The sequence below is a fragment of the Empidonax traillii genome, unplaced genomic scaffold (assembly GCF_003031625.1).
Source record: "Empidonax traillii isolate 1590-97213 ecotype Southwest subspecies unplaced genomic scaffold, ASM303162v1 scaffold277:size2070623, whole genome shotgun sequence".
Lineage (NCBI taxonomy): Eukaryota > Metazoa > Chordata > Aves > Passeriformes > Tyrannidae > Empidonax > Empidonax traillii.
The window spans coordinates 1623843-1641174 of NW_020955470.1; the positions used below are offsets into that span (position 1 = coordinate 1623843).

General features: G+C 42.3%; 1 protein-coding gene across 1 annotated transcript in view; it reads right to left on the reverse strand.

Annotated features, from left to right (window-relative positions):
• CDHR3 (cadherin related family member 3) overlaps positions 1-17332 on the reverse strand; it is a 57803-nt gene that overhangs the window by 2213 nt on the left and 38258 nt on the right. Inside the window, exons 10-20 of the mRNA XM_027890090.1 lie at positions 15824-16013; positions 15345-15513; positions 13742-13841; positions 13500-13598; positions 12641-12867; positions 10786-10957; positions 8407-8651; positions 5689-5870; positions 4309-4322; positions 2830-2861; positions 1776-1824 (exon numbers count right to left, since the gene is read on the reverse strand). Coding sequence (XP_027745891.1) covers positions 1776-1824; positions 2830-2861; positions 4309-4322; positions 5689-5870; positions 8407-8651; positions 10786-10957; positions 12641-12867; positions 13500-13598; positions 13742-13841; positions 15345-15513; positions 15824-16013 — 1479 coding nt within the window. The remainder of the gene's footprint in view (positions 1-1775; positions 1825-2829; positions 2862-4308; positions 4323-5688; positions 5871-8406; positions 8652-10785; positions 10958-12640; positions 12868-13499; positions 13599-13741; positions 13842-15344; positions 15514-15823; positions 16014-17332) is intronic.

A 17332-nucleotide genomic window follows, 5' to 3' on the forward strand; every position in this document is an offset into this window, starting at 1 on the left:
ATGGTGGTTATGCGTTACTACACCTTACAGTTTGTATCAGAATTAATGGTTTCTGACACATTAACACAATTTGAGCAATTAAAGATGAAACTGGATCTCTTTACATGTTATTTTTTCTGCCTGCTTAGAAGGTGGGCACATTAAAGCAGCCCAGATCAGGAAGCAGCTTCTGACCATCCCTCTTAATCATATTCAACAGATGATGTCCTGGGAATTATTAAATCTCATTTTCAAACTGGCAACACTTGCTCCTCTAGGTTTTGGGTGAGCTGTGGAGAAGGGAGGGGAGGAGTGAGGAGCACACATTTCCCTGCTGACACCACAAAGTTGTGTTACACCTTAATGTTTGTGCCAGGCATGACATAAATGCTATGGTTCTGAAGTGCAGTTTGGATGGGCTCAGATATCCTTAAGTTTAGTGAGGTCAGGTTTGCTGAGAAAGGGAGCCACCAGCTGTCAGGCAAGCAGACTGGAAAGCAGGTCTTGCGGCAGTCTAGACTATCCATGTATTACAAATGAAGTTACACAGGGAAAAAGCAGGGACTTTGGAGCCCATCCTTCCTGATCTCTTTATAAATAGCAGGTGGGCTTGGAGCTGGATCAAACTGGCCTTGAGCAGCCTTGTGGATGGGTTTAATTGCACAGTAGGGCCCCCTTTGTTTTCCCCAAATTCTACTGAAGTCTCTATGCCCAATGTTTCCCATTAGCTCAAGGCATCCAACAGCTCCGAGCCAGCTAATAAGAAACACAAGGTACAGGCACTTGAGTGGAAATTGGCCAGATGAATTCAAGCATCGAAACAAACCTGCCTTCTTCTGGATAATTTCTAGACCTATTGTTTCAGACCTATTTTCAGATCTATTTGTTAAAGACCTATTTGGACTGAGTGTCACATTTTACCACCCCTCCATCTCTGTGCTGGGGCCCTCATTCATTAGGCGCAGGGCTGGGCATCCTAATTCCAGACCAAGCACCACAGTGAGGGGCTCAGGCAGGGGCTGTGTTTCAGGGGAATGAGGTAAATCAGAACAACCCTTAGAAAAACACTTTCTGCAATGAGCCCTGCTGCAGAGCACAGTGGCTGTCACTTGGGGAAGGGGATAAGCACACACCTCCCTGATTGTCCTGGGTTTTGTAGCTTTTGCCTCATTTTCCCTTTTCCTAGCTCGTTGATCAGACATGCTCAGAGTTAACATAACTGGAGCCTGGTGACACACTTGATAGCTGATGCCACCACAACTGTATCTAAAAGCAAAAGGTCTTCCCTTTCCTCCCTAACAAGAGATGCTTGGATAGACAGCAGCAATGCAGTGTTGCTGCAAGGGAGGAGATCTGTGCAGGAACAAGTAACCCACCATGCATCCAGGGAGAGGTACAAGAGACAAAGTCAGTACTTCTGCAGTTACATTAATCTCCTGGCCATTTCCCAGAATGGGAGGGGGTAAACCACATAGCCAGAGCAAGAGGCTTGCAGAAAATCCCTCCTCTCCTCCCACCCTCTTATACCACATCCATACATTCAAGTTTAGCAGAGGAGTAGTGTGAATAATCTGGCCATTGGATGTGTGCTTTCAAGGGCCATAAGTGTATTCTACCATTAGAAATGTTACTGAGGCACTGCCTTGATTTGCACTGTCTGTGAGAGATAATTCCCGTTCTCCTTGGAAACAGCAAACCTGAAACATGAAAAGTTGGTGTCGAACCATATTTAAATCAACTAATCCAGTTTGGTTCCAGCCAAATGTTCATATCCCCTGTTAATTACTTTTTATTACCTGGGTCTCTGGCTTCTCCATCAAAAATAGTGTTTAGCTTTGTCATAGTCTGTGAAGAGACACAAAATATGAAATCAGTCCTGTGAATTTGTTAAGTATGAAGAATAAGCAGTGACTTGGAAACTGTGATCTACATGGATGGAGGTGGATTTGTGTGACCTGTATGTTGCATTCCATTAGGCTGAGTTTAATCTGAACTGGCAACAAGAGCTATTTGTGGTGTAGGGTTTTGCCATGAGATGTTCAAAGGAGAATTGATAAGGTCTGACACTCTAAATACCTCCACCTGGATAACCACAAGATGGTCTTCTCCACACAAAGGAGGTTTGGGAATCACCTCTCTGAAGAACTTGTGGAGAGGGAGTTCACTGATGAAAGTGCTTTGCATAGATTCATAGAGTATCCTGAGTTGGAAGGGACTCACAAGGATCATTGAAGCCCAGCTTCTGGCCCTGCACAGGACCATTCCAGGAATGACACCATGTGCCTGAGAGCATTACAGCCTTTACGATATTATGTCTATGAAAAAGAAAGAGCCCAGAGATCTAGGAGCAAAGAAACATCTACAACAGTAGAAACAACTATGGCATTTTCCTGCAAACAGCTTATCAAGACCAGACTCTTTACAGCTTGTGTACCTCACTGCTTGCACTCAGGTGGGTCAGAGTCAGCTGCACAGGTCAGAGGTGCCTCAGCAGCACACCACAACCATCAGTGAAGCTGTGGCACTTGTCATCCCTCCTCTGTGGGTGAAATGAGTCTCCCTTTCACTGTTGTGGGTACAGCCTGTCTGGACTCCCCAGTAGGCATTTCAGCACTTGGAAGCAAAGAGGCCCCACACACGTGTGAATCCCTCACACTCAATGTTGCCTCAAAACACAGAGGCTAGGTGGGGTACTGAAATATTTTGCACTTGAGGGCAATCCTTTTTTCCTTGCCTATCATTTTTATATTCTCTTTGAAAACACACACCTTTCATAGAAAGGGTCTCATGATCATATTGCATGATGGGGCTGGCAAAACAGGGTTTTGTTTCGAGGCCAGCAGCACTTACCACAACCACGTCTTTCTTATGTTTCTTCTTTTCTACAGAAAGGAAAACACACATTGTAAAGAACCAGACTTTTCTGAGCAGGACTATAGAAACTAAATGCAAGATTTCCTCAAACAAATAGATACTCTTGCTACTCAACTTCTGAAACATCTCAAATTAGCCTTGAAAAGCAAATTCCTTCATAGTATCTTAGAGTGGGAATCCACAGTTGCCAATGACTAATTAAAAGTCTAGCCTTGAAAAGTCTTATTCCTTCAATAATGAATGAATAGCAATGTTTTTTAGACAAATTTCCCTTTCTAAATAACAGGAAGATAGAGATAAATTCACCTTTGGGGATATCTGAACTAGAAACGTAGACTGCTGTAGTTCCACGAGCTACTGTTGTAGTTCCAAAGATTATGCGCTCAACCATCCACTTGGAGACAAAACAGGAAAGTGCTGCAGTTCCAGTCAAGTAAAATTCAGACTGAAGAACAGTTTGGGTTTGTGTGAATTTACTACACTATTAACTCATCCCACATGCAAACAAACAGAACAACAGTGCCATGGGCATCTCGACAGCACGGATTCGTGGATGATACCCAACAAGTTGCTGTGATTTCTTTTTGCTCACTCCTTGCCAATTTGTTTAATGGGCTTTCTTTGGAGAACCGTGTGCCTGGCCACCAACAGGCTTTGCAATACTCTGAACTGCTGCAGATGGGTCTCAACCTGAGCAGTGATGGGAAACCTGTTCTGTCTGGTCTTTGCTGCCCAGCATTTGAGAACCAGTTTTTCAGAAGGTACCAAGCATTCATTTTTTAGAAACCAGCCAATGCTGAAATGTCTCAAATTGGGCAAACAAGAGAACAGCTGATTTTGTGGGGTTTGTTGGTTCTGTGTTTTTTCAAGCTGGGAGATAACAGCTGAGGAGAAAGAGTTACAAAAGTAGGGTCCTACTGAGCCCATATGAGCAAAGATTGCTAGTAGGAAGCCAATGGGATAAAAGGAACTCTTTAAAAAACATGCTTTTTCAGGTGCAACTTATGCAAACTTATACAAACCCCTTTAAAAGCACCAATACTTCAAAATAAATCTTCAGGTAAATGAAGTGATGGTGTTAAGGGAACAAATGGAGTGATCAGAGAACAGGGACTTAGAGTGGAGAGGACTCTTGAAGGTGCTATAGGTGGATGGGATTATTTTTTAACAAATAGCATATGAATTGCATGTGAAAAATACAGCCATTCTTTAGCACCTATGCCAAAATGCCAGGATACTGTGAATTTGGTTTTTACCTCATAGTTGATAGATTTGAACTCCAAAAGGGCCATGAAATCACTTAGTCAGGCCTCCCATAATTGGCCGGGCTTATCTAATCTCAGTACCCGTGTCCTGGGTCAAATTCATTTGTCTAGAAATTAGTTTACAAACCTTACACTGAATCATAAACAAGGTCTTGTTGTGAGGCATTAAATAAAAAAAAGAGGTACAAACCTGGAGCATTTATCCTGTAAAAAAAAAAAAAAAGACTAAGAGTGTAGTTAACAAATGTAATACTTTTACCTGTATAAAAATGTCATGCTTTGTTCTTTTGCATTTGGCAAGAAGGATGTTTCCTTGAGTTCTGAGATTTGCCTGATTTGTTTGGTTTCTGGTTTTGCTGAAGGCCTGTATCATTTATTACTGCTCTCAAACAGGAAAGCAGACCTGAACATTCCTCTAACACCTCTTCAAGAAGGGATGATATTAAAATAATAAAGTCTTATTGATGATAGCATGATAGATTTATGAAATCTAGAAAAATATATTTTTAGATACTGTCATCTTATTCCATCCTTGGAGAAAGGTCAACCTTTTGAGTCTGATCTGCTCTGACAATACCACTTAAAATATTTGAAAGGTTGTAAATGTTTTTGAAAATATAGAAATTGCTTTTTAATGGGAGAACCTGGCTCCCAATGAATCATTTTGCCTATTAATAAATAGTAACAATATCTTAGATTCATTTTTCATTTTTATCACAAGTTGCAAATGCCTTGCACGCACCATTTGAATTAAAATCACAATCATATATTACCTCTTTACATTTCCTGTAACTTCTAAATTTATGGCCAAATCCAGTGAATACTTACAGAAATCCTTTTTCTTTTTTTTAATCCCAGCCCACTTAAAGGACTGTTTATCTTTGTTTTGTGAAGTAAAAAGATAATTTAGAGGCAGCCTGGCTCCAGCCCACTGAGAAGCCAGCCAGCAGGGATCTCTGCACTTCCCACAGTGATCCAGAGCCCAGTCCCAGGTGCTTCCGTGGCTTTTGCCAAGCACAAGCATTTAGAGGTACCATTAAGCTTTATGGGCCAGAGCCTTGCAACTGGCTTGGGTAAAACTCCAGGAAACCTGCAGAAGCTTTGCCAGGACAATGAATTTGGCATGAGCAGATTTGCAAAGGACTCTGGGAGGGAGGAAACTGCATCCAGTAACTACCTAGATGGGAGCTCCCTTGGAATGGGGGTCAAATGCAAACCAAAAGCATTTATATTTGCAGACTGTGGGCAGCGCAGTCTGGCACAGTCTCTGACTGAGCCTCACGAGTGTAGCTGCCTTTAGAGGTCATAATTGCTAATTCCACTCCTACCTTCAGCAAATGCTGGTGTTACTAAACCCATGAAAAAAAAATGCCGTGGACATTTTTTCTTGATTTCACATGATTAACACTAAATACCACTGTAGCTGGTGACAGCGTTTACCACCAGGAAGGGCACAATACTATAAAAGATTTAAAGTGTAGATTTCATTACAGCCAAAAGGTCTAGGCTACCTCTGTCATTGCTAGGCGCTGCTGGGGACTCCCCCAGCTTGGCATTTGGGAGCACTCACAGAGGTGTGCGGTGTGCTCTCCCTGCTGGAGGGCAGCAGGTGCGGAGCCAGGTCACCAGCAGGAATCCCAAGAACCCCAGCATTCCGAGGAGCAGCAAACTGCCAAGGGTGACGACGAATGGCACGTACCACGCCGATGCAGAGTAAAGGTTCTCCCTTCTTGTCACGACAGTGAAGCCAGGCTTTTAAAAGAAGACAAGAAAAGTTCCTCAAGGCTGAGCTGAACACTTGTAAGGGTGCTGACACCAATATCTGGTTGAACTTCTGTACTGAAGCACCAGGCACCTGGGAAACAGCGTCTGCTGGAGCCAATGTTTCATCCCACCTCCCTGCCTGCTGACTGCCAAGGCAGCTCAGATGGCTGAGGTGGACCACTGAGCTCCTGGGGCAAACAAAGGCAGGTTGAAATGGAGCCTACCCACAGTGCAAAAGGGAGGTTCCATATCATGTTTCCATACCTTGTATTAAAACAAGCATGTTGGGGTGGGGCTTAAAAGCCACAGGCTGCCTGAGAGACTGTGAGTGAACTTCTGGAGGATGAGCAAGACCAGGGAATACTGCCATTACTGAGATAATGGTTTCCTATTACCTAAGGCAAAACTGGAAGTAGGTCATCTTCATTGCAGTCATTGTTCAGCCTCCTTTGTAAGAGGAGTTGAACCCTAAGGAACTGGGTTATTGTACAAAAAGAAATGAAACTCTTTTTTACCCTGTGACTTGTTCCAGAAGGGGAAACCACACTTCCTGAGCAGTTGCAATCTCCCACATCTTCCCAAGTGTCAGGAGACACATCTCTGAGCTGGCACGTCACTTGGTGGTAGCAACTCATTCATTAAGGTCCCATCATGAAACTGTCCTTACACGTTTCATAAATGACTCATTTGCTCTACCTGGTTCATTACCCATTGTGGAACTATTAGATTTTTTAATCTACTGAAGTTTGGGGGTTTTTTTAATTTTCTGTGAGACATCTGTAATCACACTGTGTGTGCAATTTAGTAGGGTATCTATTTCTTTCCAGTTTAAGGATAATTTTAAAATAACCTATTTAGTCTTGTCAATAAAAGATACATCCAATCCTTAGAGAAACTCTCAAATAATCTCAAGATCACCACTACCACCCTGTCCTCACTTGGACTGAAGTCACAAGTGACGTTTTGTGACAGGGTTTCTTTTCTACACTACCAACCTTCCAGTATCTGATTCATCAAATTGCTGCACTGAACACATGAGTAGTGATGGGAGAACTTGCTGTAATGGAAGTGCTCTTCTGGAAAATAGACTGAAAGTGGAAGGCTGATATCTCTGGGGAGGCAGATTTAATGCTGTGGTATGTGGTTAAGACTGTTTGTATTTGTGGTAAAGCACGGGAAAGAAATACAGAATAAGTTTATTCAGCTTAACTTTTCATTTCCACAACAAGTAGGGGGGAATAGAAGGCTGTGAGAAAACCATTTATTCCTTCCCAACAGAGCATTAGATAATAACAGGGTTATTAATCAGTCTGCAAATTTGGATCTAAGCATTTTCATAGCAGAGCATAAAGACTTGCATGCGCTGTTTGCAGGATCCTTCGGTTCTGGCTCAGTTACCAATAGCCTCTAGCAGACCCAGACCATTTTACAGCGAAGAGCTCTTTTACGTTGGATACTCATATTTTTATTCCTGCATGCAAAACGGAAAAGGGTAATGCCATCTTCAGACAGGCAGGGAATGGATGAACTCTGGATGATGGAAGATGGAATATAGGAGATGACAAGCACAAGAATGGGGACAGAGTGGTCCATACCCTCAGGCTGTGCCACTTCTGCAGACAAGACAAAAGACAGCTCTCCTCAGATCCTGCACCAGCCTGATAGAAATCAGCTCCAAAATTAAACTGGCAAACCAGAGCTTGCCTGGGATGGCTGTGCAGGGGAGTGAACTGTATTGCTGGGACACAGGCCCACAGCCCCACAGGCTGTGCAAGATCACATCCCACCTGGACTGCCGAAAGCTGTACAGGCTTCCCTAACTCAGCTATGGACCACCACGTGGGGTGGGAGATCAGGAAATATGCTTCCCACCCCTGTGGATTGGTTGTCTGAAACATGCTAAAATCTCAGTGACATGCTGAGGCTGTGCACAACTGCTTCAGTTCCTGACAGGCTGCTCCAAATTTTTTCAGGACAGTGATGGGGAAAAGACCCTTCCAAGTAATGAGGATTTGTTGTTGTTGTTGTTGTCTTTTTCAACTCTAATAGCCACAGTTAATGTATTCCACTGCTAAAGAAGCACATAGAAGTGCAAGGCAGCTGGGAAAGTGCATAGCTATGAATAAAAAAAAGTAGTGCAAAATGCATGAGGTAATTTTAAGGTTCCAGGCAAAGGTTAATCCCTACTCTTTCCTTATTAATGAAGCTGCCAAAATCTTTAACTTTCCAGTTGCATGGTAATGGCAGTGTGCCCAGTCCTTTGGCCACTTGCCCTTTTCGTTTTAGAAGCTGAAATACAAAACACATGTTACGACTCTGTACCTGGGACTAATGCTTCATGGCACTAAGCACATCAAGCATCTTTGGCTCTATCACAAGAGCATAGGGCTCAGCAGTGCCCAGGACTGGACTCACTCTAGGTTTTTGCTTTCCTTTTGCATACACCTACCCTCTTTTCTTCAGTTCTGTGGAGATTAGTCCATAAAGGCCATGCAGAACTGGACATAAATTTCAGTGAACTTACCGTGGTGGTAATGGCAGTAGTTGGATTTGGGATAACTCTGATACTTAAAGTCACCGTTCCAGTTTCAATTAAATGTATAGTTTTGTCCCTGACAGACAGTAAATTGTCATCTGTTACGTAGACACGCAGATTGTAAATCCAGCTTGTGTCAAACCCACTCTCATAGTCAAACCGTGATGCAAGAATCAGCCGAGATGTATTGGAGCCAGCACTCGGTGAAAGAGTGAAATGATTGTTCTCATTGCCTGCAAAAAAAAAGTAACACCAACGTGCCAAAAAATTAATTCCACAGTAAAGTGGTGAGGTGTGATGAAATGTCAGTTACAAGAATGGCACCTGCATTTTTCTGATACCATACAAAATAATTTAGAACAATAGAGTCATGAAGGATTACAATATAGAATAAGACCCTCTATGGGGAAATAGCTAAGAGGAGGCTGTGAAAACACTTCAGAGACACAGGGCACGTGAGAGTTCACCAGAATGACCTGTCCTTACAGCCTGGGGAACACCCAACAACACCCAGCTGGGGTTAAGACCCTACACTGTGACTCATTCTACTACTGGATTGCCCTTGAAGTGTTGCTCCAGTCCCTGTCCATGGCTTCTCTCTCTGCCAAGAGGAAGCCTTTGAAGAGGTCCCCCAGAAGAGAGATAACAACTCCGGGACATTAATTGCCTCCAGGGCTTTGTCAGCACCATGGGGCAGGGAGGAGAGCTCAGAGGTGCTCTGAGATCCCCACCTGCTGCTTTCTGTCTATGTAGCTGGAGAGCTGCTCATGGGTTGGGCTGTAGGTAGGACAGCTCCAGGTCTTAGGCTCTGGCCAGACACATACAGGAGGTCAGTCATGAAAATGCACCAAATGTGCTTTAGTTTGGTTCTTGTTGCCCCGTAAAGCTCCAGAGCTGATGTGACCTTGAAGGTCACATCTACTGTACAGCACAAAACCAGCCATGCGCTGCTCTGTGGCTCAGAGGAAAAGTACATGGCACAGCTCACATCTGTACTGCCAGAACTGGACCTGGGGGTAGACCCTGATTGACTAACACAAACACAGATGTTGTAGAGGTTCATGTGGCAATACCACTACTGCAGAGCTCCCTCTCTGGCATCAAAGGGCTGCAGTGGGACAGAGATTCTCTCTTGATGCTCACAGCACCTGGACAGTCTGTTCCCTCCTTCACAGCAGTCACCGTAGCAACAAAAAAGGAATTGCCCCAAGAGAGTGTGTTCCCTCTTTTGTGAAGCTGTGTCATCCTGTGATGGTTCGGACTTGCTCCCTGCCAAATGCCCAACCCCCCCAGTAGCAGTCTCTCTCTTCCCCCCTTTCTACTTCCCCCAGGGCAAAGGAAAAAAAACTATGCAAATTGAAGAACCCGAAAATCAAGCTAGTTATATAAAAAAATATTTTATGTATATTACAGTTAAGATGCTATGTACATAGCAAACGGGAATCCAAACACCCCTGAAGGGATAGGGAAAGGGGAAAAAGGGACAAAAGGAAACAAAAAGGGACACCGAATAGATATGCACAATCAAACCCGAGAACTAGTAAAATAACTAGTGAAACAAATCTCACCACGTCCCTTAGAAAGCAGGATTGGCAGACACTGCCAGCACTCTCCAAGCTTCCATGTAGCAGGTTAGTGGATGCTGCAGGCCTCAGCCTTAGATAAGCGAGACCAATGCAGGGACCCACTGTTCCCGAACTTCGGCAGAAGAGAAGAAGAACGAAGGCCGCTTCTCCCCTCTTATTTATACCACGATTTACTTAAAGATCGTATGGAATACTGGGAACACTGCCCCTTCCTTGGTTACAAACTGGTAACCAGGGAAGGTCTAGATTAAAACCACCACACATCCCATACCACTGCAGTTCTCCCAGTGTAGATTCAAACAGTGGTTGTTAAAATGGGGATTTAATGGATGCAGCATGGACCTAGAACACTCAGGTTTGAGCAGTTTTTAACTGTGTACCAGCACCTAGTTGTAGGATATGCAGAGTAACAGAACTCTCCATCATTTCTCACAATTTGCTCAGCTGTGATTGGAAGGGAAATTTGACACTGCATATCATTCCACCTCATTCTTCCAAAGTTCGTGTCAACTGTGTAATGAATTGCTAACTAATTCGTGTGGTAGGCAATGCAGTCCTGCAAGGGAATGGTTCTAGGTGCTAGCACCAGTAGCCAACTTGTGGAGAGACATCTCTTTTGGTAAGCAGCAAAGTAATGGTGTGCAGAACTTGTGGATCGCAACTAGCTCACCGTGAGAAACAGCACATAAAACGTGTTAGATTTTTGTTTACAAATTTAAGTGAACCATCAGCATTCACTAATTTTTTGACTGTTCCCAGCTAATACACTCTGACACAGTACCTTCATTAATGAAGTAACGGAAAGACCTGGGATCAGAATCACGATCTTGACATTCAATCCTGAAGCCATTAATATTGGTCCCAACAGCTAAGCTGACTGGGATTTGAAATGAATAGAAATTAGGTGAACAAACTGGTTCTTCATCATTTACTTCCAAAACATTCACAGTTACCTGAAAGAAAAGAGCAATAGCAAGCTGAAATTGCTCCACTGTGCTGAGTCAGAATTTTATTAACTTCAGAAACTGTTTGGCTTTGCCTGTTCTTTTGATCAACAGCAGAGGAAGAGCACTGAACCTCCCTTCCAATCCAGTTCCTGCCAGAAAATGTCTGTTGTCATTTGGGCTTCAGTTCTTCTTGTGATCAATGCTCTTCTGCGACAAGGCTCCTTGACCTGAACCATCTTCCAAAACTGGGATTTTTAGGCTCTCTGACCATTTGAATAACCTGAATTGTATCGTAGTTAGAATCACAAATTCATTAAACTCCCTTTCAAACCTATTGAATTGCTTCACAGTCATCAGTTAGGCTTCCTAGCATATTTAATAATAATTCAGAGCATGCTCCATGGAAGCAACAGTGCTTATAGACTGTTCCCAGTGAGAGAGAAATGCTGGTAATGGCCTTCTGCATGGCTGGGAGCACCCTGAGTAGCACCAGATGTGTTTAATGTCAGCTGGGATTATCTGGCTGACAGAAAAAGGTTACCCTTCCCAAAGTTCTTTCCTAGTCAGGCAATAGATAAACTTGCCATCCTTAAAATCTTCTGATGTTGAATTTTCATTTATCATCACCTAGAAATATTATAGATGATAAAGAGATTAAGTACCTCCCCCCTAGCATCTCTACAGGTGGTGCTTAGCTGGAATAAAAAGCAAGTTTAATTCTTGTGTCACCTCCAAGAGATGTGCAAAAATCAAATGTGAAGCAGTCATGGGGGAGAAAATGTGAAAAGAAGTAAAAAGGAGTCTGTCTGGGAAGGACACTGGGTTTCTTTGAAAGAATTGACTATACAGTGACCTTTGTGGGTATACCACCAATATCTTTATTTCTGCATGAAATAGGTCTGGGCAACAAACTTGAGTACAACCCTGCTGTTAAATGTTATCACTGGTGCCTGGCATGGCCTTGGATCCTGCCAGATAGCACCATTAGGGAAAAAACTGGATCACAGTCAGGGGAAGGCACATGTAAGGGTTCAACTCCAATAGGCCATGTGGACACAGTGTAGGCCATGTGTACTGGGCTGGCCCCTCTGACATTAACCCAAGAGGCTGCCCAAGCCCAGCCCTCATCCCCAAGGTATTTAGCACATCCTCTCTGTACCACCCATGAAAACACAACTCCGATGGGCTGTGACACAATTCCCACGTTACTTTGGATGTTTTGCAGTGAAAAAACATCACAGACAAAATCAAAATTGAGGGCCAAGGGACACTGCACAGGTTCCAAAAAGGACTTGTCACTAAGCATGGCTACTATTAGATTGTGCTACTTGGCTTCAAGATCCTGTCTTTTTTCTATTTTCTGGTACATATGTAGCCATTAAGAAAAACTTTCATTGTCGAGGGCACTGAAAACAATTTCACTGCTAATGTAAAATAAGAAAAAAAGACTGAAAAACAAAACCCACAGAGTTAAAATAATTAAAATATTACTTTAATTGTTTTTATAAGAAATAAACCAAGACTGAGTGAACTGAATGAACCTTTTTCATCTGAGTAATATATGACTCTGTGCAGGGCTCAACTTGCCCTTCACAGACCAAAGTGCTTAGCCCAGTGTCTTACTGTTGTTGCCAGGAAGAAAACAGAAAAACTTAGATAAAGTGGAAGAAGTAGAGTGGATTTACTCACTGATGCTGTTGTAAACTTCTCTTGGTCTGAGGCCTGTACTGCAAAAATGTGTTTCTGAGTTGTTTCATAGTCTAATCTAGCTAAAATCCTCACATCTCCTTTGGTTGAGCTGATCCAGAAGATATTTGTGTAATCCCTGGTGCCTCCTCCCGCTACAATGGAATAAGTGATGATAGTGGGTGGCCAGTCCTTGTCTATGGCATGCACTCTTCCAATGCTGGATCCAGCTGAGAGACAGAAAATCCATATTTCATTAACATTTTAGGGAACAGGAGGTACAGAATCCTTGTTCCAACAAAAACTTGATGAAAGTGAACTAAAGATTTGGTTTAGAGTTTTTCACCCCCAAAAATTAAAGCAGTGGTGTGAGAAGCACTAGTTCACTATGCTGTGCTATGGCTCCCCTGTGCATGGGCTTGCCTGCCAGCAGTAAATACCAAAACATAAAGAGTCTGTAGAGAACCACAACAGAAGTGCACCGTGGCTGGGCCGAGGGAGTCCTCCCTTGTCTGTGTCAGTCTATAATGGTTTCTTTGCACCATCGCACTCCCTCCAAAAGGCTAATTTAGCAAGAGCAGAAAGACAGTCTAAAACAAGACATCTGAGTTCATTTCCTGGCACTGCCACAGATTTCTTGTGCAATTGCTGAATTTTTCTGTCTCAGCTTCCATCTGTACAACTGGAGTTTTTGCCAGTTTAGTCTATTTAAGGGTAGTAGGTGGTTGTATGGTGAGACCCTGGTTGAACTGGAACTTTGAACCCTTTGCCTCATTTAAATATATGGAAATTCATGTAGAGCTAAGAGGTACTTACCAACATGACAACATTATTTCTATAATGTAGGTGTTACTTACTGTACCTTTAGTAATTTCTGAAACATTAAATACATAAGATGAAGTACTGAAAACTGGAAAAAATTCATTCACTGGTTTTATCCTGATGTAAATGTAGATGATATCTGGAAATATAACAAGATTATATCAGAGTTAAGTATGGTTGTGAAATTTTCTCCTGCATATATTCAAAATACATATGGTATTCCTCTCTCCATGCTGTTACAGCACAGAAAACTATCAAAAACAATTTAAAAGGGATACTTGCTTGAGTAGTTAGGATGGGCAATATCTTGCACCCTAACAGTCAAAGTATAAACTTCAATTCCTGGATTAGCTGGGTTCTCTAAATCAACACTTCCAGTCATCTAAATTAAAAAGAAACACAACTGTAGTTATGCTTCCTTGTGGGAAGTCACAGTACACAGGATGGTAATTACTTTTTTCAGCATTCTGTAAGTGTGATCTCCCCCTTGGACATACAGTATTGTTCTGCAGGAATAATACAGGCTATTAACCAATTGCAGGATTGAATTCCAGGCTTTTTTCTACACATTCATGCTCTGTTATCTCTTGGAAATTCAAAACTCTTCTCTTCTGCCTACAAAATTTCTTCCCCATAAGCGCAGGAAGTTTTATCATTCGGATCATAGGGTCTTGACTTTTTATCTAGTCAATTCAAAGCACATGTAATGAGCTGGGTATTTACTCTGCCTTTTGTTGGCTCAACAACACTCTGTGATTGCTAAACAGTGGTAGTTACTCCTTGAGCTCATGCCTGCAGATATTTACTAAAGGTATCAGGTCCAGCCACGAATGTTTATCCAGGCACCAAGTTGTTACTAAATGGTGGCTCACACAGATTTAAATCCTAATCTCCTGAACTCTCTATCTTGCTGTAAGAGCATCATAAACTTTGGGACTAACACACATGGGCATCCAGTGTTCATCCCAGTCTACAGGGAAACTCCTGGAGGAACAGGTCACTTCAAATAGCCTGTTACATTACATATACACAATGCTCAAAGGGCTGACAACAATCATATCCTGTGCAGCAAAGAAAATGTTTTCTACTTTGGTAGATGAAGCAACTAAGGGCAGTACTTATTGGTAAGGATACCTCAGATCCAAAATTAAAATAAACCATACAAAATCATTTTACTGCTCCTGTAGTGCTCTTGTCTTCTAGACAGAATGCCTATTTTTTCTTGTTTCCCTTTTTCTGTAGTTACCATTGGTTCTTTTTCAAAGCATCAAAACAACCACTACTGCACATATCTAGGAACTAGTGCAGTTTCTGGCCAGTGCGAGTTTGCCAGCAGCTATCAGCATAAGGAACACATATTTTGACATACAAAATCACACAAGTGCAAACCCCACCACACTTTTGGGAAAATTTGCCACTCAGAGTAGTTTTAAAATTCTGACCAATGAAGCTGGGAAGTTGCTACTGAGTGTGGGATTTCTCAAGTATTTAAATTCTTCATGCTGAATAGCAAGGATCTTCCACAGTCTGTCATGAGTAAATAGGTATGAAATGGCATCAGATTTCTCTGTTTATCCATATCAAAACTGGTGTTTCACACTCCCTAAAAAAGGGTATTTTTTTCAATCATATCTATCACATTTATTTAAAACTGGAAAAAACAGCCTCTATTCACTAAATTCTGTAGAATCCTTAGAAAGCACCCAATCAAAGGGTATGTACTTTACATCCAGTCAAAACAGTCATTCTCCATATCATACCAACTGTGAAATGGATTACAGTAATTATTTTTTCTTGTACAGACAATGAATTAAAAAAACTTACAATATTTCATAAATTGACTTCTGAAATGGGATAATCTAACATAAAGCCACAAATGACTGACCACAAGTCTCCCAGACACAGTGGAATCCAGAGTGAAGTTATTGCTTCCAAAACCAGATAATCCAGTGAAATTAAATTGATTGTTTGATGGATCAACATCAATATCTTTACAGTAATTTCTAAGATCAATGAGAAATGTCCCAGGAGCCGTATTTTCATTTACTTCTTTCCTGTTTAAAACAAACACATTTCTCATCAGAGCAACTTATATTTCTTCTTTTCAACTCTTCATAGAACATGTGCCAAAACATTGCTCTATGTTCTTACTGAAATCCTAGATCTAAATACAACAATAGATGAAGCAACCCAGAATCTGATCTGTATGTTGTGACGGACAACAGCCCTGTACAGTGGGCAGGCTAATGATTAATGTCCGTTTGAACCTCTAGCTGTAGATTTGGGGAGCCCAACTGATGTGCCCCGGGCTGCACACCGGTCTGGGGGAGCAAGGCAGCACCAAGGCAGTAACACACTCAATACCTGAAGGCAGAAGGACTGCATTCTGGTGGGTTGTCATTGATATCATCAATAATGATTGTGATCTCCATTTCACTGGCATGACCATTGCTGGGACTGTCCTCCACCCGGACTATCAGTGAGATGCTGGGATGGAGCCGCAGTGGAAGGGCATCGCGATCAATTCTCCCGGTCACCTGCAGCACTCCAGTCGCTGGGCAGAAAGTAGACAGAACTTAGACATTCACCATGGGGGGAAATAACAAATGGTCATGGTGTACATTCAAGAGGACAGGGTAGCTCAGCAGACAGGTAGTAGAACAAAAAGTCTTCTATTCTCTACAAATCATGTCTGGTTTAGTTGTTTTTCTTTTTTTTCAAATGTAAATTGCTCTGAACATTCTGAGTAAGACTAATGGCTACATACCCACTGCTCAAAAATAGGCCCTGGGAGGCCTCAGTAGAGCATTTGTAAAGCAGTTAGGTTTCCCTTACTCTCAAGTTGCTATTGCAAGTCAGAGTTGAGTGCATTCACAGAGCATCAAGGAGAATGAGCAGCTAATGCCTGTGCTGTCCTTGCTCTCTAGCAAGTAAGACTGCTTCGCTTTCTACTGTTATCGTTCAAGCATCCTTCAGCACCTCCAAATCTACTCACACATCAACAGAGCTGCTCTTAGCTGTGACAGACTGTGTCAAGTGCTCTGGTCAGCCATTCACTTATTTTTTTTTCACTTCTGTTAGTTTCTGTTCAAAAATAGAAGGTTTTTATGGCACAGCACAGTACTATTCCCAGAGCACAAAGGTAAAAGAGCAGTGTATATATCCTCTGCCTTTTGAAGTGTAATTGAGGGGGAGGGTGACCATATGTGGCCAAAGGGCATAGGGAATCCGAAGCATTTAAGGATCACCCTGATTCCCCACAGCACTGTATTGTGTGACACCTCTTACAGCTGTGATAAGCAGTTCTAAAGCAATAACAGACAAGGAGCAAAGCAGTCAATGAATGCCAGACCTGGAGCAAGAACCTCTGGGAAACAGATATATGGAATCCAGAGAGCACAGAGGAGGCAGGGCCATGGTAAGAGAGAGGATTCTTTTGGACGGCCTTACCTGAGGAGGGCCATGAATGGAGCAATGAACCAGAGGTGTAGATTTGCTGTGCACCTCAGTGCTGGAGAGGGTTTCAGACAGGAGAGAGGACATTATGGTACAACTATGTTTCAAGAGCCCCAGAAGGGTCACTGCAGCTCTCAGAGATTAAAAAGAAGTCATCTAATCTGACTTCTACCCAAGGGACCATCACTCTGCAGCCACAAGTCAATATTTGTCAAGAAGTCACCTTTGATCTACTTTCTTCAAGATATGTTGCTGAGTCCTGGCCAGCTGACCAAAGAATTTGACCCAAATAAGGGATTTAGCATTCATTATTGATATGGGAAGCCACAAAATAAAGTAAGTCAATCTAAAACTAAGTAGTCACTTTTTTTTTACTTTTTTTTTTTTTTTTTTTTTTTTTTTTTTTTTTTTTTTTTT